The 26,257-nt window shown below is 34.8% G+C and overlaps 1 protein-coding gene across 7 annotated transcripts in view; it reads right to left on the reverse strand.

Annotated features, from left to right (window-relative positions):
* LOC123551482 (protein still life, isoform SIF type 1-like) overlaps positions 1 to 26,257 on the reverse strand; it is a 157,603-nt gene that overhangs the window by 11,192 nt on the left and 120,154 nt on the right. For 5 of the 7 annotated variants that reach the window (XM_053540944.1, XM_053540947.1, XM_053540945.1 and 2 more), the window contains 6 exons: positions 17,269 to 17,377; positions 16,146 to 16,325; positions 14,007 to 14,131; positions 13,436 to 13,612; positions 12,115 to 12,311; positions 732 to 10,712 (listed from right to left, as the gene is read on the reverse strand). In XM_053540944.1, coding sequence (XP_053396919.1) covers positions 10,058 to 10,712; positions 12,115 to 12,311; positions 13,436 to 13,612; positions 14,007 to 14,131; positions 16,146 to 16,325; positions 17,269 to 17,377 — 1,443 coding nt within the window. In that variant the 3' untranslated portion in view covers positions 732 to 10,057. Of the gene's footprint in view, positions 1 to 731; positions 10,713 to 12,114; positions 12,312 to 13,435; positions 13,613 to 14,006; positions 14,132 to 16,145; positions 16,326 to 17,268; positions 17,378 to 26,257 lie in introns of those variants that run through there. The other 2 variants (XM_053540950.1, XM_053540949.1) reach the window with 1 other exon arrangement.

Consider the following 26,257-nt stretch of genomic DNA (forward strand, 5'->3'; position numbering starts at 1 on the left):
CAATAAGCTGAAGCATTGGAACAAAATAGAAAAAGATTCATATGCAAGGATGCAATGGAACATATTGGTGAAGATTTTTATCATTTGAAGTCGTTTTTTTTAGCTTTGGTAGCCCCTAAAAGGGGTTCGAGAGAAACCATATGAACAAATCTAAGATAAATCGATAAAAAGATGCTACAGACCAAGTTGGTGAAGATCTTCCAAGTGGTTCATGAGAAGAAGTTGTTTGAAGATTTTCTATTTTTAGCTCTGATTGCCCCTGAAAGGGGCTAAACAGAACAAATTCAAGGGAGGACCACTGGCTATAGAAATGCTACAGATCAAGTTAAATATCAATGATTCATTAGTGGAACTTGTTTAAAGGTTTTTCTATGGGGGCCTGGCTGAACTATTTGAACAAATCTGAGAGAGGTCCATGCCAGGATACAAGACCAATGTTGGTGAAGATTCATCAATAGGTCCACAAGAAGAAGTTTAAAGGCTATGGCAGCCCCTAACAGATGGTCAAGTAGAACAATTTGAACAAACAAGTGAGGCCCATGCCGGGATATTACAGACCAAGCTTGGTGGTAATTCTGACTAGTAGTTTCAGAGTAAAACTGTTTAAAGAAAAATATTGGTGCGGGAAGATGGAGGCTGAACAACAAATACAAGACCATCCACCTATACTAATTGCTCACCTTGTGCAAAGTTCAAGTGAGTTAAAAAAGTAAGAATTTAAACAAATAAAATAGTTTGTACCATGTATATTCTGTACAAAAAGTCAAGAAAGTGAAAAACATTTATAAGTAGTTCTATACAATGACATGCAGCAAAATGCCATATAGTAAATGCATTTTCAGATCTAAATCCATGCAAAGATGTGTACAAAAGCATTTACATACTATTATAAAGTTGCAATTTATTGCAAAAAATTGCAAGTACATTACAGTAACACTTCCTGTGAATTCTAACAATGTATGATTTGTGGAATATGTATGAAAATCTGTTATACAATAGGACATTATATTAGTTTTCTTTCAGTTTTGATATAAAAAAAAATCTGAGTCATAACAATTCCATGAACTAAATTCAACTGTAATACTAATAATAAAAATGACGAAATTTAAATATGCATTTAATTGTATACAATATTAAAACTATGAAACAAGGGTATCCGGTCTCTGCACTTCAATTTGGACCAAAAGATTAACTGAGCTCTTTGTTTTATCAGGTATTATCAGGCATACAATATAGACTTAGAATCTTCCTATTTTGTGCAATAAAAAGTTTTCATGTTCAGTGAAAAAAACAACAACAATCATGATCATTACATTTGATACATACAGTCAAAATAAGTCCAAAGTGCTTGTGTTGTACCAAAATGGAACAAAACATACAATCAAGAATTGCAGATTGACATTAAATGGAATAAAAAACAGAAACTCAACAGACATAAAAATCAAAGCCCCAGAATGAAAGGCTATTAAATGCATAAAATATTACAAAAATGGAGACCTGTGGCTCTGTCTTGACACAGCATTTGCTTTTAGAGATACTGATACTTTCTAATAAAATTATGAAATAGCTAAATTGTTGAAATACAACACCATATGATATTTTAGGGCACAGCCATGTTCCATATTGCAAATATACAATAATACTTGATGCAAGTAAAAAGGTTAATTCTGTGACAGACTGTCCATGACTTGGATGGCTGGACAATCTTTAAACTGTTCCTAGGACTCTGAAAATATGGCACATATGATACACATAGGGGAGATCAATCACTCCCTCCTTTTATCATAAATAGCTGGTACTAATATATGCTCCAACCAGGAAACTGTTCTACAAGGATTTAGTTAAATAAACAGATGATAAAAAACTAAAATCACATTTCCCCAAAAAAAAAGAACAAGAGGACCATGGTGGTCCTGAATTGCTCACCTCTTCCCACATGACCCAGTTGATAAACATTCAGACCAACTTTCATACAGATCCCATGAAAAATATGGCCTCTAGAGAGGTCACAACGTTTTTTCATTATTTGACCTCATGACCTACTTTTTGAAGGCACGTGACCCGCTTTTGAACTTGACCTAGATATCATCAAGATGAACATTCTGACCAATTTTCATGAAGATCCATTCACAAATATGGCCTCTAGAGATGTCACAATGTTTTTCTATTTTTAGACCTACTGACCTAGTTTTTGATGGCACGTGAGCCACTTTCGAACTTGACCTAGATATCATCAAGATGAACATTCAGACCAATTTCATACAGATCCCATGAAAAATATAGCCTCTAGAGAGGTCACAAGGTTTTTCTATTATTTGACCTACTGACCTAGTTTTTGAAGGCACGTTACCCACTTTCGAACCTGACCTAGATATCATCAAGGTGAACATTCTGACCAATTTTCATGAAGATCTCATGAAATATATGGCCTCTAGAGAGGTCACAAGGTTTTTCTATTTTTAGACCTAATGACCTAGTTTTTGACTGCACGTGACCCAGTTTCGAACTTGACCTAGATATCATCAAGATGAACATTCAGACCAACTTTCATACAGATCCCATGAAAAATATGGCCTTTAGAGAGGTCACAAGGTTTTTCTATTATTTGACCTACTGACCTAGTTTTTGAAGGCACGTGACCCACTTTCGAACCTGACCTAAATATCATCAAGTTGAACGTTCTGACCAATTTTCATGAAGATCTTTGAAATATATGGCCTCTAGAGAGGTCACAAGGTTTTTCTATTTTTAGACCTACTGACCTAGTTTTTGATGGCACGTGACCCAGTTTCAAACTTGACCTAGATATCATCAAGGTGAACATTCTGACCAATTTTCATGAAGATCTTGTGAAATATATGGCCTCTAGAGAGGTCACAAGGTTTTTCTATTTTTAGACCTACTGACCTAGTTTTTGAAAGCATGTGACCCAGTTTCGAACTTGACCTAGATATCATCAAGATGAACATTCTGACCAATTTTCGTAAAAATCCCACGAAAAATGTGACTTCTAGAGTGGTCACAAGCAAAAGTTTACGGACGAACGGACGAACGCACGAATGGATGACAGACGCTGCGTGATCACAAAAGCTCACCTTGTCACTATGTGACAGGTGAGCTAAAAAGGGAAGAGTCCAGGTGATATATAGCAGTATGTTTTGAAAACTAAAATATATAAAAACTGTAAGCAAACTCAATAGTACATTTACAAGTATAATGTTCCTTAGAGAAAGTAGACTTAGTTTTACATTTACTGGCAAGATATTCCTTAGAGAAAAAAGACTGAGTTATATATTACTGGTAAGATGTTCCTTAGAGAAAGAAGAGTCAATTTTAAACTCATTTTTACATTTATTGGGAAAAATATAGAGAAAGTATACTCAGTTATACATTGACTGGAAAGATGTTCCTTAGAGAAGGTAGACTCAGTTTTACATTTACTGGAAAGTTTTACATACATTTACTGGCAAGATATTCCTTAAAAAAAGTACACTCAGTTTTACATTTACTGGTAAGTTTTACATTTACTGGCAAGATGTTCCTTATTTAGAAAGTAGAATTATTTTTAAATTAACTGGAAAGATGTTCCTTAGAGAAAGTAAACTCAGTTTTACATTGACTGGCAAGATGTTCCTTAGAGGAAGTAAACTCAGTTTTACATTGAAAGGCAAAATGTTCCTTAGAGAAAATAGACTTAGTTTTGCATTTACTGGTAAGATGTTAAGATGTTCCTTAAAGAAAGTAGACTTAGTTTGGCCTTTACTGGTAAGATGTTCTTTAGAGAAAATAGACTTGGTTATACATTAACTGGAAAGATGTTCCTTAGAGAAAGTAAACTCAGTTTTATATTGATTGGCAAAATGTTCCTTAGAGAAAGTAGACTTAGTTTTGCATTTACTGGTAAGATGTTTAGATGTTCTTTAAAGAAAGTAGACTCAGTTAGGCCTTTACTGGTAAGATGTTCTTTAGGGAAAATAGACTTGGTTATACATTAACTGGAAAGATGTTCCTTAGAGAAAGTAAACTCAGTTTTACATTGACTGGCAAGATGTTCCTTAGAGAAAGTTGATTTAGTTTTGCATTTACTGGTAAGATGTTAAGATGTTCCTTAAAGAAAGTAGACTTAGTTTGGCCTTTACTGGTAAGATGTTCTTTAGAGAAAATAGACTTGGTTATACATTAACTGAAAAGATGTTCCTTAGAGAAAGTAAACTCAGTTTTACATTGACTGGCAAAATGTTCCCTAGAGAAAGTTGATTTAGTTTTGCATTTACTGGTAAGATGTTCCTTAAAGAAAGTAGACTTAGTTTGGCCTTTACTGGTAAGATGTTTTTTAGAGAAAATAGACTTGGTTATACATTAACTGGAAAGATGTTCCTTAGAGAAAGTAAACTCAGTTTTATATTGATTGGCAAAATGTTCCTTAGAGAAAGTAGACTTAGTTTTGCATTTACTGGTAAGATGTTTAGATGTTCTTTAAAGAAAGTAGACTCAGTTTGGCCTTTACTGGTAAGATGTTCTTTAGAGAAAATAGACTTGGTTATACATTAACTAGAAAGATGTTCCTTCGAGAAAGTAAACTCAGTTTTACATTGACTGGCAAGATGTTCCTTAGAGAAAGTAAACTCAGTTTTACATTGAATGGCAAAATGTTCCTTAGAGAAAGTAGACTTAGTTTTGCATTTACTGGTAAGATGATAAGATGTTCCTTAAAGAAAGTAGACTCAGTTTGGCCTTTACTGGTAAGATGTTCTTTAGAGAAAATAGACTTGGTTATACATTAACTGGAAAGATGTTCCTTAGAGAAAGTAAACTCAGTTTTACATTGACTGGCAAGATGTTCCTTAGAGAAAGTAAACTCAGTTTTACATTGACTGGCAAAATGTTCCTAAGAGAAAGTAGACTTAGTTTTGCATTTACTGGTAAGATATCAAGATGTTCCTTCAAAAAAGTAGACTCAGTTTGGCATTGACTGGCAAGATGTTCCTTGGAGAAAGTAAACTCAGTTTTACATTGACTGGCAAAATGTTCCTTAGAGAAAGTAGACTTAGTTTTGCATTTACTGGTAAGATGTTAAGATGTTCCTTAAAGAAAGTAGACTCAGTTTGGCCTTTACTGGTAAGATGTTCTTTAAAGAAAATAGACTTGGTTATACATTAACTGGAAATATGTTCCTTAGAGAAAGTAAACTCAGTTTTACATTGACTGGCAAAATGTTCCCTAGAGAAAGTTGATTTAGTTTTGCATTTACTGGTAAGATGTTAAGATGTTCCTTAAAGAAAGTAGGCTCAGTTAGGCCTTTACTGGTAAGATGTTCTTTAGAGAAAATAGACTTGGTTATATATTAACTGGAAAGATGTTCCTTAGGGAAAGTAAACTCAGTGTAACAATGTCATCCTGCCAGTTTTACTGTTGCATGTTCTCAATATAGATACACTTCTTCAAACATTTTTTTCAGCATAACAAATTGTGTTGATAAAACCAGTCTTAACCTACATCGTTTCAATTAATCTAAACAACTGAAAATGACATTAAAGAAAACTGTAAAATTTCTTTTGATTAAGTACAGCGCATCAAGAAAACTGGGGGGCAAGGAGAGGGTAAATCCAGTCTGATGACTTTAGGTCAAATACTTTTTGAGATAGGTGAGAGATAACCTTTTAGATTCTTTATGTATATTTATTACTGAACCAAGATACATAACTCTGGTCTAGCTTAGCGAATTCCCAAACATAACCAGAGTTGCACAATTTTCACATGCTGAATAACATGACCCTAGGTCAAGTGCTTGTTGAGATATGCAAGACACAAACTAAGAGAGGCGTCTAGATCAACATATGGACAGACACAGAGACAAAGGCATTTCTAAATGTTCCCCCTTAAAATATTTTGAGGAGCATTAAACTGAAAAATTCACTGAGCAGAATATAAAAACAAGGAAAGAAACATAATACGGTGTTTGTAAGCAACTGGGAGAAGAATGTTGCTCAAGCATACAGTTTTACCCCACATGGTTCAAAGACTTGCATCCTGTATCCCCTACATTTCTCCGTCATCATTACTACACCAGCACTAAATATAACTACAACTTCAACTAACTTTCTAAAAGGTATTTCAAGCCCTATGTCATTGCTATCCAGCTTACTATATGTAACTATACTGAAAGAAATTTGCCATTTAAAAGGTTTGCTATCCCTTGTTATCTATATATTCCGAGGTCAGCCTTCTTCCAGTATCCAAAATATCAAAACAGTTTTTTATTTCACATAAATAGTAGTTTTATCAAAGTACTGATGGGCTGGATGTTGAAAGATGACAGATAGATTACTGGGGTTGTTAGGAACAAGTCTTTGAACCTAACATTGTATATTACCTGACATTGTGTACATAACAATAAGCACACATAAAGTCAAACAAATTCCTCCATAGATTCATCTATATCACTCTGTAAGATACAGCATATATATAAACATCATATCAAACATGTAAACAAGAACCCTAAATGGGTCTAACTCACTAACCTTCATTTACCTTTTTGTAAGTTTTAATATCTGACAAATCGGAACTTGCAACGAAAATTAATAATTTTTCTGTTGTTTACCACAACATAATATCATGCTAAATAAAACTTATAAAGTTATGAGATTCACTTTCATGGAATTTAGAAGGGGACACTTTTGCAATAAGGAAAATACATGTAAGTCTTTATGTAATAAACACAATTATGATTGTCACTGGAATAACAGACGTAAGCATATGGAGTTTGTCATAACGCCCAAGAGTTCAACATGTATTTTTTACTAATGAAAGTAAGATTACCAAGTTATATGAAGAAAACATTTCGACAAGAAGCGCAACAATGCCAAAAAATCAGGTTTTCAACATTTGACATTTGTCTTAGCTGCCCTAAATATAACTCCGAGATAAGGTTGCTATACATCAAGTTTAATGGCAATGTAGGTCAATATGAACTTAAGTTATTGGCAGGAAACTGTTTTCCTATTTTAGTGACCTCAAACTTAACTCCTGCAACCAAGGCTGGGCTGAAACAGGTCATTCCAAACTAAATGTATTAGCAGAAAACTATATTTCTGATTTTAGTAACTGTTGACCTTAACCTCAGCAACCTGGAATACAATCCAAACCCTCATAAGCTACTGTGTCATTCAGAAGAAATCCTTCATTTCTCTTTTTGTAGTAAAACTAAAAGCCATCTTGACCCCCAATGGCCCAAATACAAACCCAAGCTAGGTCTTCAAAAATCTTACTAATTACTGTTTTTGGTGAAAATATGACAATCAAAACTTAATTTATAGGCTGGGAACTTTTTTTCCATTTTAAGCAACAGTGACCTTGACCTTTACCCTAGTGAAAACAAATGCAAATCCTAAACTTTCTCCTCAGGTAAGCTACCCACATATCAGTAATACAGATTGAAGGCTGTTTTATCCATTCCAAAATGCAGATTTTGGTGGTGTTATTCAACCTTTATTATTTCAAAAATAAGCATGGGTTACCTATCATTTATATCTTCTTAGTCAATGTATGGTATATGGATCTATATATGTACAAAACTGTAGTGAAATCTACCCGTAAGAAATAACTGTGAACATCAAGAATTATTACGATGATTTTACCATTCAGTCTGACAAGACATAAATAAATATTTTCTACATGTTTAGACAAAATCAGTGAAGCATCTTATGATAAAATAGTTACATTTTTCTCAATTCTTTTGAAGAAATGTAGAAATCACTGTTAAAATGTTTGGCACAAAGTGGATGATTGTATTTACAAAATGTAAAAATAACTAGAGGTATCGTTACAAGTGATTAATACCCCCCCCCCCCCCACAAAACTGATTTTCAGAGAAAATAAGAATTCTTTTGTGAAGCCAAAGGTTTTGTGTAGACTTCTAAAATAAGAAAATAAAGGGAGATAATTTTAAAACTATTCAAGGTAGAGTTGTGGTTCTTATGCTCTACTCTTCTATCAATGTTTCAAGTTACATTAAATCTTTAATGTACAAAAGCATGAATGAAAAGGGAGACAATCAGTTAGGATGAATGTGAAGTTCCAAAGAAATAAAACAAAACTAGAAATGTGTCCATGGGACACAGATGCCCCCACTACATGACAAAGGACACAAATTTTTTCCTAGGTCAGGAGCCATAACTCCTACAATACTGAATGAATCTGGACGTGAAACCCCAGGTGCACATCTGCACATGCTGACCAACATTCCTGTAAACTTTGGTGACTCTAGGTCAAACACTTTTGGAGCTACGCGCTACACAACATTAAAATGACAAATTTTTAACTAAGTCAGGGGCCATAACTCCTACATGACTGAATGAATCTGGACGCAAAACCCCAGGTGCACAACTGCACATGCTGACCAACGTTCCTGCAAACTTTGGTGACTCTAGGTTAAATACTTTTGGAGCTAGGCATGATACAACATCAAAAAGACCAATTTTTAACTAAGTCGGGGGCCATAACTCCTACACGACTGAATGAATCCAGATGCAAAACCCCAGGTGCACAACTGCACATGCTGACCAACATTCCTGTAAAGTTTTGTGACTCTATGTCAAACACTTTTGGAGCTAAGCGCGACACAACACTAAAATGACAAATTTTTACAAAGTCACTGGCCATAACTCCTAAATGACTGAATGAATCCGGACGCGAAACCCCAGGTGCACAACTACACAATGTCATGCTGTACCAACATTCCTGTAAAGTTTTGTGACTCTAGGTCAAATACTTTTGGAGCTTGGCGCGACACAACATTCTCGGAAGGACGGATGGATGGAAGGAAGAATAGACGGACAAGGGCAAATCTATATGCCACCCCACCCCCCCCCCCCCAAAAGTGGGGGCATAAAAAGATACATTTTCAAAAAACAAGTCCAAAAGAGGAATAATTTTGCCAGAATAAAGGGTAGAGTTATAAAACTTGACGTGTAAACTTACATTTTGATCCAAAATATTCCTATTAATTTTTAATACGATGCATGCACACTTTTCAGAAACATTGAAGAAAATATTATTTGGACATTTCCATTGCAAAAAGGAAAACAATTTTGTCAGAAGAAAGTCTAGAGTTACAGACCTGGTATGCCAGTTTGTCTTATGATCTTAAAAGGCCATTTCAAGTTTCAAAATGATATACGTATCAATTCCAGAGATGTTCAAAGAAAACAATTAAAAGTGAACAGAACTGGACAAAATGATTCCAATAAAGTCCCCCTGAAACCTTACTTGGTGGGGTTATGAAAACAATAAGTTATAACACATCAGATGGTGACTATGTCTTGATCATATGCAACACAATGATTTTCATAAAAGAAAAGACAATAGGAGTCATTTTTAAAACACACATGCCCCCATGATTCCCTGTTGGGTCTCAAATATGCTGTGACCTAATGACCCAAAAAAACATTGGGGTCATCTACTGACTAATGACATGCATGATACAAATTTTCATGGTCTAATGGTCATTTTTCCTAACATTTTCCTACTTTCATATTTGCTTCTATTTCACAGTGACATTGACCTTTTTGCAAAACCTACTGACCACAAGTAAACATTCTAAAAAACTGACAATTCTTAGCTAAAGGTTTCTCCTGTTGTTCATCAGTAACAGTTTTATGTCTCAAGGTCAGAGAGACCTAGAACTTTGACTTAATGACCCAGAAAGCAATAGAGGTCACCTAGTGACCACATGCAATCAGTCTATGAAGTCTGACCACTGTAAACTCAAATGTTCTTTAATTATTGATTGGAAAGAAGTTTTACTTCACTTCAAGGTCACTGTGACATCAACCTTTATCCTACTTGCCCATGAAAAATCATGTCCGTTTCTAGAATTTGTTGAGATGGTCTGCAACATTACATGATTTCACAATTCCTTATATAAAATTTGACTAATTTTTTTAAGTCAAACTTCCTCTAGTTATTGATCAGATACTGAAGTATATACTGACTGAAGATAGACAAACTGACAGACAAGAGCAAAACAATATACCCTCTTTTTCAAAGGGCGTAACAATCAGCATTCTGTATCTTTCAAAGGACTATCTTTACTATCTGCACCAGATAACGTCACTTTCTGATAATCTAGTTTGTCTTTCCCTAGTTTTGCAGCAAGAAATTCTTGTTGCATAACAACATTTGCCTCATTTCTGGGTTTCCAAATAGGGGAGCTGGTAGGAGGGGACTTTGTCTGGGCACTACAGTATTTCAAAGGATTTGCACTGGCGAATGTCAATTTTGCAGAGGAACCAGAATGACTAGAGACGCTTAGATTTGAACAAGAGGAAGTTTCACTATTTGTGCCATTTTGAGCTATCTGAAGATCTGAAGCAGCTACACACGTTTCATCGTCGTGATCTTCGAAACTTACTTCATTCAAATCGCCAACTGTTTTACTCCTTGTTCGGAATACACCGTCTTCATCAACGCTGATTTTTCCATCTAATTCCATGGAATGTCTTTCATCTAGCACTTTACTGTTTGAAGAGTTCCGTTTCTTGCTGAGTGTACTACGAGGGTTAGATGACAAAGCTTCAAGGCGTTTACCACCACATGGAATATATTTACTTTTCAAACTACTCTGAGAATTAGATGGTAGAGTCATTTTACGAACACTGTCTCTAATAGTTTGTCTAATAATTCTCATAAAGTCTGTTTTAGCCTCATTTGTACTGGAAAAGGAAAGAAAAATGGTAAAACTTATAATGTAAAATATAACACACTGATATCAAATGAAGTCTATAATAAATGTAACATACAGCTTTTTAAAAAAAATATGTTCTGTGTAAATAAATGAATTAAAAATAATATATATTTTTATCTATAACATTTCCTATAACATTTCCTTTCATGGCAATGCATGTATCGCTACCTAGAGCTCGCTAAGTATAGCCTAAGACATCAATCAAATTAAAATACCTAGCTAAAATGCAATTAAATTTTGCAACGATTTCTTCTGCTGCAGAAAGTCTGGACTTGCTTATTTTGAAAATTTAAGGAAATAACGTCAACTGGAAATGTCAAAATATGAGCGGTGATCAAATTTTGTGTCAGTTTAAAAGAAGAAACATACCCTGATGATAAAACTGACTGATAATGGGAAAATGAAACGCAAAGAGCTTTAGTATTAAAATGGCATTATAGATTCCAAGGCAAATGTTTTTCCAATGAAGAATATTCAAAATCAATTATTTGGTAGGTTCTCAAAAGATATCTGATTCAGGCACTGAAAAATAAAAGACCGGGATAACTCCACATCCCACAAGGCAAGATCCACATTTTTGAAAACTGACCTCGTGGAGTTTAAACTAATTAACCATCTATCATACAGTCTGGAACTAGGATAAATGGACTTCCCAAGCAGAAAAGAGAACTACGAGGTAAAAAGTTTGGTTCTGTGACTATAATTGTGTCATCATTTGACCAATCCTGGTAAACTGGCACTTTTTAAATTAGCAAATGGATCTCGTGCCGTAGGAAGTGTATTTGGCTAAACTGAAAATATTTCACGGATGAATTAAAAACAGTTTTCAAATTTAAAAGTCATATATAAGATACATAATTGCTTTAGTTTGTTTTGTTTGAATTCTATGAAGGAAGTCTACAAACTTATCAAACTCTTCTATTTTAAAACACACATCTTACTATTTAATGTTTTGTTCTTTTGCTTAGTTTAACATCACATTACTAAAATTAGATGTCAAAACTTTTAAAGGTGAGGAAGACCGAAAGACGAGGCTCAAACCAACATCGATGAGGGGCAAGTGATCCAAAATCAGCAAGCTTAACCACTTAGGCATGAAGGTCCTTTATTTTTATTGTCCTTCCGTAGTTATTATAATTAGATGAAATGTTTTCTGTCTAACACTACCCTAATAGCTGATGCAATAAAAACTAACTGCTTCAGTTTTTTTTACTGGTACTGAAGTTATACTGGTTTTACAACACTTATTACATAAAGACGTAGGTCAACAAAAAGTACAGTGCATAAAAATTTCGAGCTGGTGCATAAACAAGTATATAAGTATTACAGTATTGTTAACATTTACTTATTATGTTGTTAGAAAAGTTTACCTATTACAGAACTGGTAGACACGTTCGGGCCTGCCCTCGGAGTCTGATCTTGAATGAACCAGTTCCCACCAATAATGATCATCTATATCACTAACTTGTCCTAACTTCACCTGGACATCTTGTACAGGTATCAGCGTCCTAAATCTTTCTATTGTCTCATAACTTTCACTGAATAATCCTTTCCCAGAGCCGGTTCCCTGATGTATACATGCATTTATGTTAAAAAACAATTGTTTTCTTTCTTTAGTAATAGTAAAAAAAATCTTGTAAAGCAAAAACGTTTATTTTTTGCCTACATTTTTTTGGAAAAACTGTCACTAAAGTCAATAAACAATAACTTGTTAATCTTGTATACAACAAATGTTGCATGATATCAACTGCTGATATTTCATAAAACATGATCAGTGTTGATTGATATCAACTACATATATTTCATTTAACATGACCAGTGCTAACTGCTATCAATTACATAGATTTCATTTAACATGACCAGTGTTGACTGATATCAACTACATATATTTCATTTAACATGACCAGTGCTGACTGCTATCAATTACATATATTTCATTTAACATGACCAGTGTTGACAGATATCAACTCCTTGTACTTCATTTAACATGACCAGTGTTGACTGATTCAATTATATATACTTCATTTAACATGACCAGTGTTGACAGATATCAACTACATATATTTCATTTAACATGACCGGTGTTGATTGATATCAACTCCTACTTCATTTAACATGACCAGTGTTGACAGATATCAACTATATATATTTCATTTAACATGACCAGTGTTGATTGATATCAACTCCTTCTACTTCATTTAACATGACCAGTGTTGACTGATTCAATTATATATACTTCATTTAACATGACCAGTGTTGACTTATCTCAACTCCTTGTACTTCATTTAACATGACCAGTGCTGACTGATCTCAACTACATATATTTCATTTAACATGACCAGTGTTGACTGATTCAATTACATATACTTCATTTAACATGACCAGTGTTGACAGAGATATCAACTACATATATTTCATTTAACAAGATCAGTGTTGACTGATTCAATTATATATACTTCATTTAACATGACCAGTGTTGACAGATATCAACTACATATATTTCATTTAACATGACCAGTGTTGACTGATTCAATTACATATATTTCATTTAACATGACCAGTGTTGACTGATTCAATTACATATATTTCATTTAACATGAACAGTGCTGACTGATATCAACTGCTTGCATTTCATTTAGCCAGTGCTGCATAATATCAACACTGTATATTTCACATTATGCTGTCACTTACCCCTCGTGTTTTTTTTCTTTTTAATCTTTCTCTACAAAGAAAGACAACCCCAGTCTTGAAAACAAACACTGTACTCTCTAGTTCTGTCCCCTTCTTGATTTTCCCGAGACTGTCGGAGACATTACACCACTCGACAGTTCCGTACATTTGCAACTCACCAACACTCAAGTCAACAGGCTAAAATATTACACATTGTTTTCTATTTAAATTAATCTAAAGGAAATGAATATATTCTCTTTCAGTCATCCACCACTCTGTGAAAGCGATCTCATAATAAAAGAAACACCACTGAAGATGGGCTTTATTTTATGAATGCCGTTCCTTTAATAACACTTACCATTAATCAAAATTCAGTTATTTCAAACAAATGTGAGTTTGAATAAGATTAAAGCATAAAATATCAGGTCTAATATTTATTGGAACTAAGACTTCCTCACCACTTACTATAACACAAAAAGTTTAAGTACAAATTGCTTAAAGACATATGATTGTCAAAACTGAGACTGTTGAAGTTCATTACTACCTACCTGCCTACATACATCTGGCTGAAACTACTGAACTACCACTTTACCTTTTTAACTGGATACAAGTCCTTAAACATTTTTGAAAGCTCATCAAATATTGCACCATATTCTTCATAAATTTTCTGCATTTCATTGATATGTTCAGCCACTGCTTCCATTCCTTTTCTGGCCTCTGTAAAACACATCACATTGTTAAATAGTTTCTAAACAGTACATCTGCAACATTAATCTTAGTATTAACAAGGGTACATTTCTTTCAATTTTCAAAATTGCTAAAGTAACACCTTTATTTAAAAAAGGCTCCAAATCAGAAATTAGTAACTATAGACCAATTTCTATACTGCCAGTTCTCTCAAAAATCTTTGAAAGACATGTCTCAAATCATTTGAAGTTATATCTTGATGAAAATAATCTTTTAAGTGAACATCAGTCAGGATTTCGTAAATTTCACTCATGTGAAACAGCACTGACAAACATAATAGACCACTGGATAGAGGCTATAAATGACAACAACATAGTAGGTACAATTTTTTTAGACCTGACAAAGGCATTTGACCTTATTAATCATGAACTTCTGCTTAAGAAACTAGAATGCTATCAATTTTGTTCTAAATCCCTTAAATGGGTTTCCTCTTATCTCACTAGCCGATACCAGAAAGTTAGTATGTCAGGTCATTTATCAGAAGCACAAGCAATATGTGCAGGTGTGCCACAAGGCTCAGTTCTAGGGCCCTTACTTTTCATAATTTACATAAATGATCTTCCTCTCCATATCAATGATAATGCACAAATTGATATGTTTGCTGATGATACAACAATATCAGCTTTTGGTAAAACAATCAATGAAATCAAGAATTCACTTCAGTCTCAAATTAATATTACTGAAACATGGTGCAAACAAAATGCGATGATTCCAAATGTTCAGAAAACTAAAGTAATGTATCTCTCTTCATCTAAATCACATCATGTACAAAAATATTTAAATCAGACTAATGAATCAACAATTTTCTTAAGCAATCAGGCTTTGAGTCACTCAACTGAAGAAAAATTATTAGGCGTCCATGTAGACGAGAACTTGAACTGGAAAAAACATGTTGACCAAACACTTAAAAAATGCAACTCCCTTTTACATCTTTTAATGCGTATCCAAATGTGTTAGCCTCATAAAATAAAGTCGTTATTATTATTATAAACAGTATTTCAGGTAAACAGCATTAAGTTAACCTGTATTTTTTACAGTATTTCAGGTAAACAGCATTAAGTTAACCTAAATTTTGTACAGTATTTCAGGTAAACAGCATTAAGTGAACCTATATTTTGTACAGTATTTCAGGTAAACAGCATTAAGTTAACCTTTATTTTGTATCTTTTTTAACCAACTACAGAATCAGAGATGCAGGAAAAATGCTTTAGATGTACTGTCAGTGAATCATGAAAGTCAAGCAGACTTAAGTGCAATAGCACTCTGAGACTCCCAGGTCTGCCATTCTGTAAACATTCTCTGAAAGTTGACAAACTTTACGTTTTGTGAAGCCTGTTATACTTTTCAAATAAACTAATTTGTTATGAAAATGATCTGAATCTGGTTGTCATTCAACACATGTCCAAGAAAATATTCAGGATGTTAGCCAGAAAGACATGCCAGGATGAAAACAACAGCCCTCCATATAACTGAATTTGTCAAGCTAAATAATACCATGAAACATTTCAGTTGATCTGTTTGTGTTTTTTTTAATTCTAATTTACTTTTTCCCTACTTCAGAATGCTTATCCTCTTATCATCATTTTCATTCTATATATACCTTTCTTCCAATTTTTGGACAAGAGCTTGCAATAACAGGGAAACGGAGGTGACCATCATCTTTCAGATAGGGATCTGGGCCTTGCATGTAACACATTGTACTGTTACAATGGTCATTTGTGACGAATTATTTTTTTTTGAAATTAGATCAATTATCATGCCGGATACGATTGATTCTGCCTTTGCGACCAGTGTAGATCATGATCAGCCTGCACATCCATGCAGTCTGATCATGATCTACACTGTTTGCTTTTCAGTCAGTATTTTTTTGGTAAGCACCCCTTTTCAACAGTTAATGGTACTGTCCAACCTGAAAGATGGGCAAATTCATTCTTGAAACTTAGCAGGGTATGGGTTAAAGGTAAGTTTTGAGGAGGTGGATTACCTGACAGATGATGATGCTCATCAGTATCTGGGTCAGTGAGATTACACAGCTGTTGTAGAAGTAACGGATATTTGAGTATTCTCTGTATTGGTTTGATCAGGTATGAGTCTAGCGTCGAAGAGTGTTGATGCTTTGGATTTCGTGCTATAAGAAATTCTTTCAATTTCTCGTTTATCGTATCTGAAACAATTATAGATGTTATGTTTAATTCATTTTAGGACAAAAAATAACTGAATTCTATTTAAAGCAATTCCCTTTTGGCTTTTTCTTTGCACAAAAAGAACACTTCTGAAACTGCATAGAATTTCATATAGCATTTTGTATAAAGTAACCCTTAAATTATCTACAAGATGCTGAAATCATTGTACAAACTTAATATTCTAAATGACTTTTTACTCAGTCCTGGTTTTCACTTTATTTCTCAATGTCAGATACATATTTTATAGTCATAGCCTCTATGCCGTCTAAACAGCTGATCACATGTATTGACATGCTGCCGTTTGACTGAGGCTCGATATGGGTAGCCGAATCCAGAGCTCTATGTATAGATCTACCTATTTTATATCAATCTGTGTATATGAGATTTGTTCACCCTAACTGTGAAGAAATTAGGGGAGGCACAGGGGTACAGTATCTAACTCCTGATCTGGAGGTCATTGGTTCGATCCTGGGGACAAGAGAATTTGACCGGAGTCTCTGGAATCCCTGTCCTAGATGTCAGTAGCTTGTATGCAATCCAGAAAGCAGTCACCACGGACAGTTAACATTAGAAAGTTTATTTTGTAATTTCATGTAGAATAAATAGGTTTGAACTAATCTGTGAATGAGTACAATTATATTTATATGGAACACTGCTATGGTACTAATAAAATCATAACAGCAACAATACCTGACACTCATACCCTCCTTGTTCACCTCCCTTTCTGTAGGAAGTAAAACCTCTGCATTTCACTCTGAATTCAAGACAACTTTAAAAATACTGCTGACTCCTTCATGTCTCTGTATCTTGCTTTTTTTGGAGACAAAATTTCAACTTTTGATATATCCATTATTGTCAATGTATAACATAATACATTATTACCCCATCAATCAAATATGCTATGTTTAACTGAGTATTACAAACCTGGATTAAGTATTTTCTGAGATCTTGAGTGACTGGCACAAAATGAGCTGTAAACTTTGAAATGATTGGCGTAGAATAAAAATGAGCCTCCAAGTGAAAACAACACCCTCTGTAAGAAAAAAGTGATAACAACATCAACCATAGCTAGATTTTCCAGCTAACAAAGGTCACACACATCTGTTATAGAAACTTTGAAGGAGCTTATTTCTTTACTTAATTCAGTTAAAATAACAATAAAAATGTTTATTTTGCCTATGATGAGAAATAAATAAAGTCTGCAAATAAATTTATAAACATAAAAAGAGAAATAAACAAAGACAAGAACTATACAAAGACTTCAAGGAAGAATGGTGTAGTAAATAAAGTACAAAGACTTAGAGGAAGAATGGTGTAGTAAATAAAGTACAAAGACTTAGAGGAAGAATGACATAGTCAATATAGTTTAATGACTTTGTTAACAAGGAAAACTGATATAGCAAATAAAGTAAAAAAGACTTAGAAGAGAATATCATAGTAAATTAAGTACAAAGACTTAAAGGAGAATAACTTATTAAATTAAGTTCAATCACTACAAGATAGAATTATGCAGCAAATAAAGATCAAAGATGGCATAGTAAATGAAATACGATGACTCTGTAACACAGTAAGTAAATTTGTTTTGTTTTTGTTGGGTTTAACGTCACACCTACACAATTATAGGTCATATGGTGACTTTCCAGCTTTTTCAAGGTGGAGAAAGACCTAAGGTGCCCTTCTGGGCATGATTTTCTCACAGGCTGGCACCTGGTAGAACCACAGACCTTCCTTAAGCCAGCTGGATGGCTTCCTCATATAAGCCAGCTGGATGACTCCCTCACATGAAGAATTCTATGCCCCAAGTTAGGCTCGAACCAATATCGGTGAGTGGCAAGAGATCTGAAGTCAGTCATCTTAACCAGTGGGCCACACATAGTAAATAAATACTTAGAGACGAATGGCAAAGTAAATAAAGTACAATGACTACAAGGAAGAATGATGTAGTATATAAAGGTACATAAAGTACAAACACTTAGTGGAAGAATGGCATTATAAAGTTAATAAAGTACCCTGACTACAAGAAAGGATGATGTAGAACAAGTACCGAGTCTCAGAGGAAGAAAAATATAGTTAATAAAGTACAATTTCGAAGGACGATGTTGTAAATAAAGTACAAAGAGTTAAAGGTAAAGAGTACAACAACTACAAGGAAGAATGTTGTAGTAAATATTGTACAAAGACTAAGATGAAGATGAAGTAAAATAGACTAGATGTCAGAATGATGTAATAAGTATAGTGCAAAGATCTAAAGGAATGAATGATGTAGTAAATTCAGTACAATTGTTTTGGTAAATAATTATGTCTCCCCCACTTTCATGACGCCACTGTTTTTGCCTTAACTATCTGTCTGTTATAGACCTGACAATGAAATGACCTCAAATCTTTGATCTCTTAAGTGTGGTCTTGACCACTGAGATACTGGTCAAGGTCTGGCATGGGACATATTGTCTTGTTACAGTGGTCATTTTTCTTAAACTATTTTGAATCTGACCTAGCATTACAAAGTTTTAGGTCAGATATGATTTTCAAACACAAGCACAAACATACATATGGATGGATTATTGGATGGACGCGCACACACACACACACACACACTGTCAGGGTAACAATATGTGCACCCACCCCATTTTAAATGACTGCAACATAAACAAGAGGGTCATGATGACCCTTGATCGCTCACCTGAGTAATATGAGCTACATGTTTCAAAGATCAAACTGATGATAAAATATTTAGAAAGTCAGTAGGTCACATTCATGGTCAATGATATTCAATTTTACGACTGGTGTGCAAAACTGTGTATGTCATCAAAATTTCAAGGCTGTATCTTAAAAAACAAGAATGTAGGTCAGTAGGTCAAGGTCACAGTCAAGTGACATCATATTACTTGGGGTCATCAGGTAATTATTATTAAACAGTCTTGGAAATAGGATCAAATGATTTTTTAAGTATTTTTTCCTATATAACTCACATAGTAACTAAGTGACCCCAGGGCGGGGCCTCTTTTAACCCCAGGGGCACAATTTGAACAATTTTGGTAGAGGACTACTAGACAATGCAGCATACCAAATATCAAAAGCATAGGTCGTATGGTTTCAGACGAGAAGATTTTAAAGTTTTTTTCCAATATAAGTCTATATAAAACTTTGGACCCCCAGGGCAGGGCCTCTTTTCACCCCAGGGGTACAATATGAACAATTCTGGTTGAGGACCATAAGATAATGCTACAAACCAAATATCAAAGGTCTAAGTGTTGTGGTTTCAGACAAGAAGATTTTTAAACTTTTTTTCATATATGTCTATGTAAAACTTGGGACCCCCGGGGCGGGGCCATATTTGACCCTAGAGGAATACTTTGAACAATCTTGGTACAGGACCACTAGATGATGCTACATACCAAATATCAAAGCCCTAGGCCGTGTGGTTTTGTACAAGAAGATTTTCAAAGTTTTCCCTATATAAGTCTATATAAACCATGTGACCCCCAGGGCGGGGCCATATTTGACCCTAGGGGGATAATTTGAACAATTTTGGTAGAGGACCACTAGATGATGCTACACACCAGATATCAAAGCCCTAGGCCCTGTGGTTTTGGACAAGAAGATTTTTAAAGTTTTTCCTTTCGGTTGCCATGGCAACCAGAGTTCTGCATGGAATTCAATTTTTTGAACAATTTTGAATGGGGGCCACCCAAGGATCATTCCTGTGAAGTTTGGTGTAATTCTGCCCAGTGGTTTTCAAGAAGAAGATTTTTTAAGAAAATATTGATGGCCGCATGACGGACATTGAGCGGTCACAATAGCTCACCATGAGCCTTTGGCTCAGGTGAGCTAAAAAGTGGAGAAAGGTCAATAGGTGCCAAAAAAACATCCTCTTATATTAACACCTTAATATTTTGCCTTCAGTGAAAAGCAATCTATTGGCTTGCAATAAATGTCCAGAAGGCGTTTACAATATGCTCTATATAACTTAAGAAAATTATCAAAGTACTGGATGTATAAATGCTAGTGAGCATAGTACAATGAAATGAAATCTGTGTGGCAAAGAACATATTTGAAACATCATGGCTTTTCTATATCTGGCTAGGCAAAGACAGGAATAGAGAGGATTCATTTTAATCCATTTAAGAGAGGATTTGTAAGGACGCTAAAAACCAAGAAGATGTGGTGAAAAAAAGCACATTGTGTTTAATACAATATCTGTGACACACAGCAAGTTATTCTCATTTATGAATCTTACAATACTTAAAAAGCTGGACTGTTATTAAAAACAATAAAATTAAACTTGCATATAAATGCTTTTATGTTTACAATAGCTGTTTGTAAAACACATACTTACAATCCCCATGACAGCCTGTCAGAGGCAAGTTGGCATGTAATTTTGTATGCAGTGACCTTGAATTTTGACCAAATGACCTAGTAAACACCAGGGGTCAACTACTGACTACCAACAACAATCACAAGAAGACTGGCAGCCAAAGCGTTCTTTAATAACAGACTGCTTATAGTAAAAGCACACATCTCCCCATACCACTTCATTTAAACAGAAAGGTGTATCGATATGTAATCACCACATCACAAAGACATTTGAGCCGTGCCATGAGAAAACCAACATAGTGGGTTTGCGACCAGCATGGATCCAGACCAGCCTGCGCATCCGCGCAGTCTGGTCAGGATCCATGCTGTTCGCTTTTAAAACCTATTGGAATTGGGGAAACTGTTAGTGAACAGCATGGATCCTGACCAGACTGCGCGGATGCGCAGGCTGGTCTGGATCCATGCTGGTCACAAAGCCACTATGTTGGTTTTCTCATGGCACGGCTCATTTTATGATTCAAGTTTATTCTTTCTTTGAAAACAGAACCATCTGAATGACCAAAATTGTATAAGGAACTGTATGCAACCATAAGTAATCCACAAAAATTAAACAAGAGCTGTTTGTAAAACACATATGCAACATATGATGGCGTCTATCCAAGGAGACTTATATACTAAGATATTAAGTATGCTGTCACCTTGACAGTGTCAAATCATTCCTTTTTTTGTTTTTAATTCATTCAAAAGGGAAATGGTGACAGATATGCAAGCAAAACTAGCCTTATCATAAAAATTTAATACAGGATTTATACTAGATTACTTTAAAAACAAGAGGGCCAAGATGGCCCTATATCGCTCACCTGTTGTCATTGCACTTGAGGACAAGAAGGTCCTCAGAAAAAATATCTAAGTCCAAAGGACAGGAACAACAAAGGAAAGAAATTTAACCAAAAAGAAAAAAATTCTTACAAGGTACAGATATGTCAAAATACACCTAAAAATTAGAGGTACCATCCATGTTGTACCACAGAAAAGTGAAGTGTCTATATGGATGCGAAAGCCAAAATAGCCAATTTTGGACATTAAAGGGGCCATAACTCTGGAACCCATGATGGAATCTGGCAAGTTCAAGAAAGAAACCAAGATCTTGTGGTGATACAAGTTTTGTGCAAGTTTGATTAAAATCAAATCATAAATGAAGCTGCTATTGTGCAGACAAGGTCAAAATTACTAATTTTGGGCCTTTCAGGGGCCATAACTCTGGAACCCATTAAGGAATATAGCCGGTTCAACAAAGGAACTAAGATCTTATGGCAACACAAGTTTTGTGCAAGTTTGATAAAATTCAAATCATAAATGAAGCTGCTATTGTGCAGACAAGGTCAAAATAGCTAATTCTGGCACTTTCAGGGGCCATCACTCTGGAACCCATAATGGAATCTAGCCAGTTCAAGAAAGGAACCAAGATCTTATAGTGATACAAGTTGTGTGCAAGATTGGTTAAAATAAAATCATAATGAAGCCGCTATTGTGCAGACAAGGTCATAATAGCTCATTCTGGTCTTTTCAGGGGCCATAACTCTGGAACCCATAAAGGAATCTGGTCAGTTCAAGAAAGGAACCAAGATTTTATGGTGATACAAGTTGTGTGCAAGTTTGGTAAAAATCAAATTATAAAAAAAGCTGCTATTGTGCAGACAAGGCCAAAATAGCTGATTTTGGCCCTTTCAGGGGCCATAACTCTGGAACCCATAATGGGATCTGGCCAGTTCAAGAAAGGAACTGAGATCTTATGGTGATACAAGTTGTGTGTAAGTTTGGTTAAAATAAAATCAAATGAAACCACTATCATGCAGACAAGAAATTGTTGACGGACGGATGCACGAGACACACGGACTGACGACGGACGAAGGGTGATCACAAAAGCTCACCTTGTCACTATGTGACAGGTGAGCTAAAGAGTAAACCTAAGAAAAGTAACCATGAAATACCAATTTTAAAATTGGCAGTAATTAAAAGAGAGATATGATTCTTGACCCTTCTGAATAATACTAGTCTACACATAAAGGCTTCATGAAAAAGTCTATGCTGAAATAATTTGTTCATTTAGTTCATATCACAACAAAAAAGACACATTTGAAGTTTGAAAGCATTTGGCTTGGTAGTTTCTGAGATATCTACCTACATGCAAGACTTCAACAAAATTTCTACCTTAAAAAAAGACATGATTTTAAACAAGAGGGCCAAGATGGCCCTAGGTCGCTCACCTGAGAAACACACCATAACAGTGTAAACATGTTGAACCTAGTGATTTCATGGAAAAAAATATTCTGACCTATTATCATTAGAAATTGGAGCAAAAATCTTGAGTATAAACAAATATTTTCTTTGATTTGACCTAGTGACCTAGTTTTTGACCCAATATGACCCATATTCGAACTTGACCTAGATTTAATCAATGATATCATTCTGACCAAATTTCATGAAGATCATTTGAAAAATACATTCTGACCACATTTTATAAAAATCCAGTGTAAAATGCAGCCCCTATAGCATACACAAGGTTTTTTCTTGATTTGACCTAGTGACCTAGTTTTCGAACCCAGATGACTCGTATTCGAACTTGACCTAGATTTCACCAAGGCTATCATTCTGACAAAATTTCATGATCAGTTGAAAAATACAGCCTCTATCATATACACAAGGTTTTTCTTTGATTTAACCTAGTGACCTACTGTTTGACCCTATATGACTCATATTCAAATTCGACCTAGATTTCATCAAGGCAATCATTCTGGCTTAATTTCAGGAAGATCAATTGAACAAGGTGAACATTCTGACTAATTTTCATGAAGATGGCCTCTAGAGAGGTCACAAGGTTTTTCTATTTCAAGACCTACTGACCTAGTTTTTGATCGCAGTTGACCCAGTTTCAAACTTGACCTATGTATCATCAAGATCAACATTCAGACCGACTTTCATACAGATCCCATGAAAAATATGGCCTCTAGAGAGGTCACAACGTTTTTTCATTATTTGACCTACTGACCCACTTTTTGATGGCACGTGACCTACTTTCAAACTTGACCTAGATATCATCAAGATGAACATTCTGACCAATTTTTATGGAGATCCATTCATAAGTATGGCCTCTAGAGAGGTCACAAGGTTTTTCTATTTTTAGACCTAATGACCTAGTTTTTGACCGCACATGACCCTGTTTCAAACTTGACCTAGATATCATCAAGATGAACACTCAGACCAACTTTCATACAGATCCCATGAAAAATATGGCCTCTAGAGAGGTCACAAGGTTTTTCTATTATTTGACCTACTGACCTAGTTTTTGAAGCCACGTGACCCACTTTCGAACCTGACCTAGATATCATCAAGATGAACATTCTGACCAATTTTCATGAAGATCTCATGAAATATATGGCCTCTAGAGAGGTCACAAGGTTTTTCTATTTTTAGACCTACTGACCTAGTTTTTGACCGCATGTGACCCAGTTTTGATCTGACCTAGATATCATCAAGGTGAACATTCAGACCAACTTTCATACAGATCCCATGAAAAATATGGCCTTTAGAGAGGTCACAAGGTTTTTCTATTATTTGACCTACTGACCTAGTTTTTGATGGAAAGTGACCCAGTTTCGAACCTGACCTAGATATCATCAAGGTGAACGTTCTGACCAATTTTCATGAAGATCTTGAGAAAAATATGGCCTCTAGAGAGGTCACAAGGTTTTTCTATTTTTAGACCTACTGACCTAGTTTTTGATGGCATGTGACCCAGTTTCGAACTTGACCTAGATATCATCAAGGTGAACATTCTGACCAATTTTCATGAAGATCTTGTGAAATATATGGCCTCTAGAGAGGTCACAAGGTTTTTCTATTTTTAGACCTACTGACCTAGTTTTTGATGGCACGTGACCCAGTTTCGAACTTGACCTAGATATCATGAAGATGAACATTCTGACCAATTTTCATAAAGATCCCACAAAAAATGTGACCTCTAGAGTGGTCACAAGCAAAAGTTTACGGACGGACGGACAGACGGACGACGGACACCGTGCGATCACAAAAGCTCACCTTGTCACTTTGTGACAGGTGAGCTAAAAATATATAAATTTCTTTCAATGGGCGATATCAGTCAGTTAACTCCCCTGATTAAACAGGTGCGCGTATGTGTGGCGCTACATGCGAATAGGTCCTAGAAATGCTTACACTAAATATATCGTTATTCAGTCGCTGTCACTTCAAAATATTAGTAGATTTGAAAAGTATCCGACAATGTCATCAAAATTCAGCTGTTTATTACTTGAGCAATTTAGGAAAGAGCTTTATTTATAATTATTGATATTCTATACTTTTAAAAGTATGAGACTTGCTGTAAGGACTGTTTTTAAGTGCATTTTCCTGGCGTCAGTTTATCTATGGACTGTATTATTGTTATATTTGTTAATCGTGAAATAAATGCTTTTATTTAGATTTTAAGTACCGTAGATACCCATGTATAATGCGCAGTTTTTTGACCCCCGGGACCACCCCCGAATTGTGGGTGCGCATAATATACAGGTATAGACAATTTTCCTACTTCAAAACAAGTCTGTTACCGATGTTCGCCATTTTGGTAAAGGGAAACTACTCCCCGCACTTACTGTCTCCGCTAAAATCTAAGATTGTCGTTACGTTCCGTAAAAGATCGAATTGTTTATTTTTCTTTGAAACAAAATTAATTTCATATAAATTTAGAAGTATTTTGACGAAAGAAATGTTTATAAATCACAAAAATTATGATACTAATTAAAGATCGAGAATTATCTTTAACCGAGATCAAACTGTGAACAACATAATTGACACGAGGTGACACGTTAATTGCCGGTAATTACTGGCTTTATGATCGTGACAAAAAGACTATCACACCTTTTGTTATCAGTCTGAATTGAGAAGCTCATGTCATTTTGAAAGATACCATTCCGAAATATTGAATCAGCTGCTATTTATTTATTCAAAATAGTGAATTAAAAAAGGTAAAACAACAAATATAACAATAATTTACTGGTTTTATTTTCGAGAAAACAAAAATCGATAGTACCGTGAGACTGATGCTGCTCTCCGCCGCGGAGATAAAATTTATTACGGTGTCGATGTAAACTCTACTTTCGTTTTCCATCCACCTCAAAAATTGACCAAAAATTTTTTATTTTTTTTTCCCCCCCAGGATTTTGGACTAAGATTGGGGGTGCGCATTATACACGGGTGCGCATTATACATGGGTATCTAAGGTATATTTTCAATATTGAAATGCCCTCCTTTGAAAATCCTTAAACAATTATCATTGTGCAAGTATTCAGACTATATATTCTTTAAATAAGGATCAGTAGTATATATTCCTAAAGTTACAACTTTATCGGAAAGATCTGTATACACAGTTTAATGCAGTTAGGTGTTGAATAATATAGAAATTATAATAATAATTACTGTAAAATGTTAGAACGTATGCTCTTTTGATAAGATGTCCATCAGCCCAGTTAATTATTACAGCCGTTTTCTCATGTATTTCATGAAAATATCATCAACAAGGCATAAA

The sequence above is a fragment of the Mercenaria mercenaria genome, chromosome 4 (assembly GCF_021730395.1).
Source record: "Mercenaria mercenaria strain notata chromosome 4, MADL_Memer_1, whole genome shotgun sequence".
Taxonomy (NCBI): Eukaryota; Metazoa; Mollusca; class Bivalvia; order Venerida; family Veneridae; genus Mercenaria; species Mercenaria mercenaria.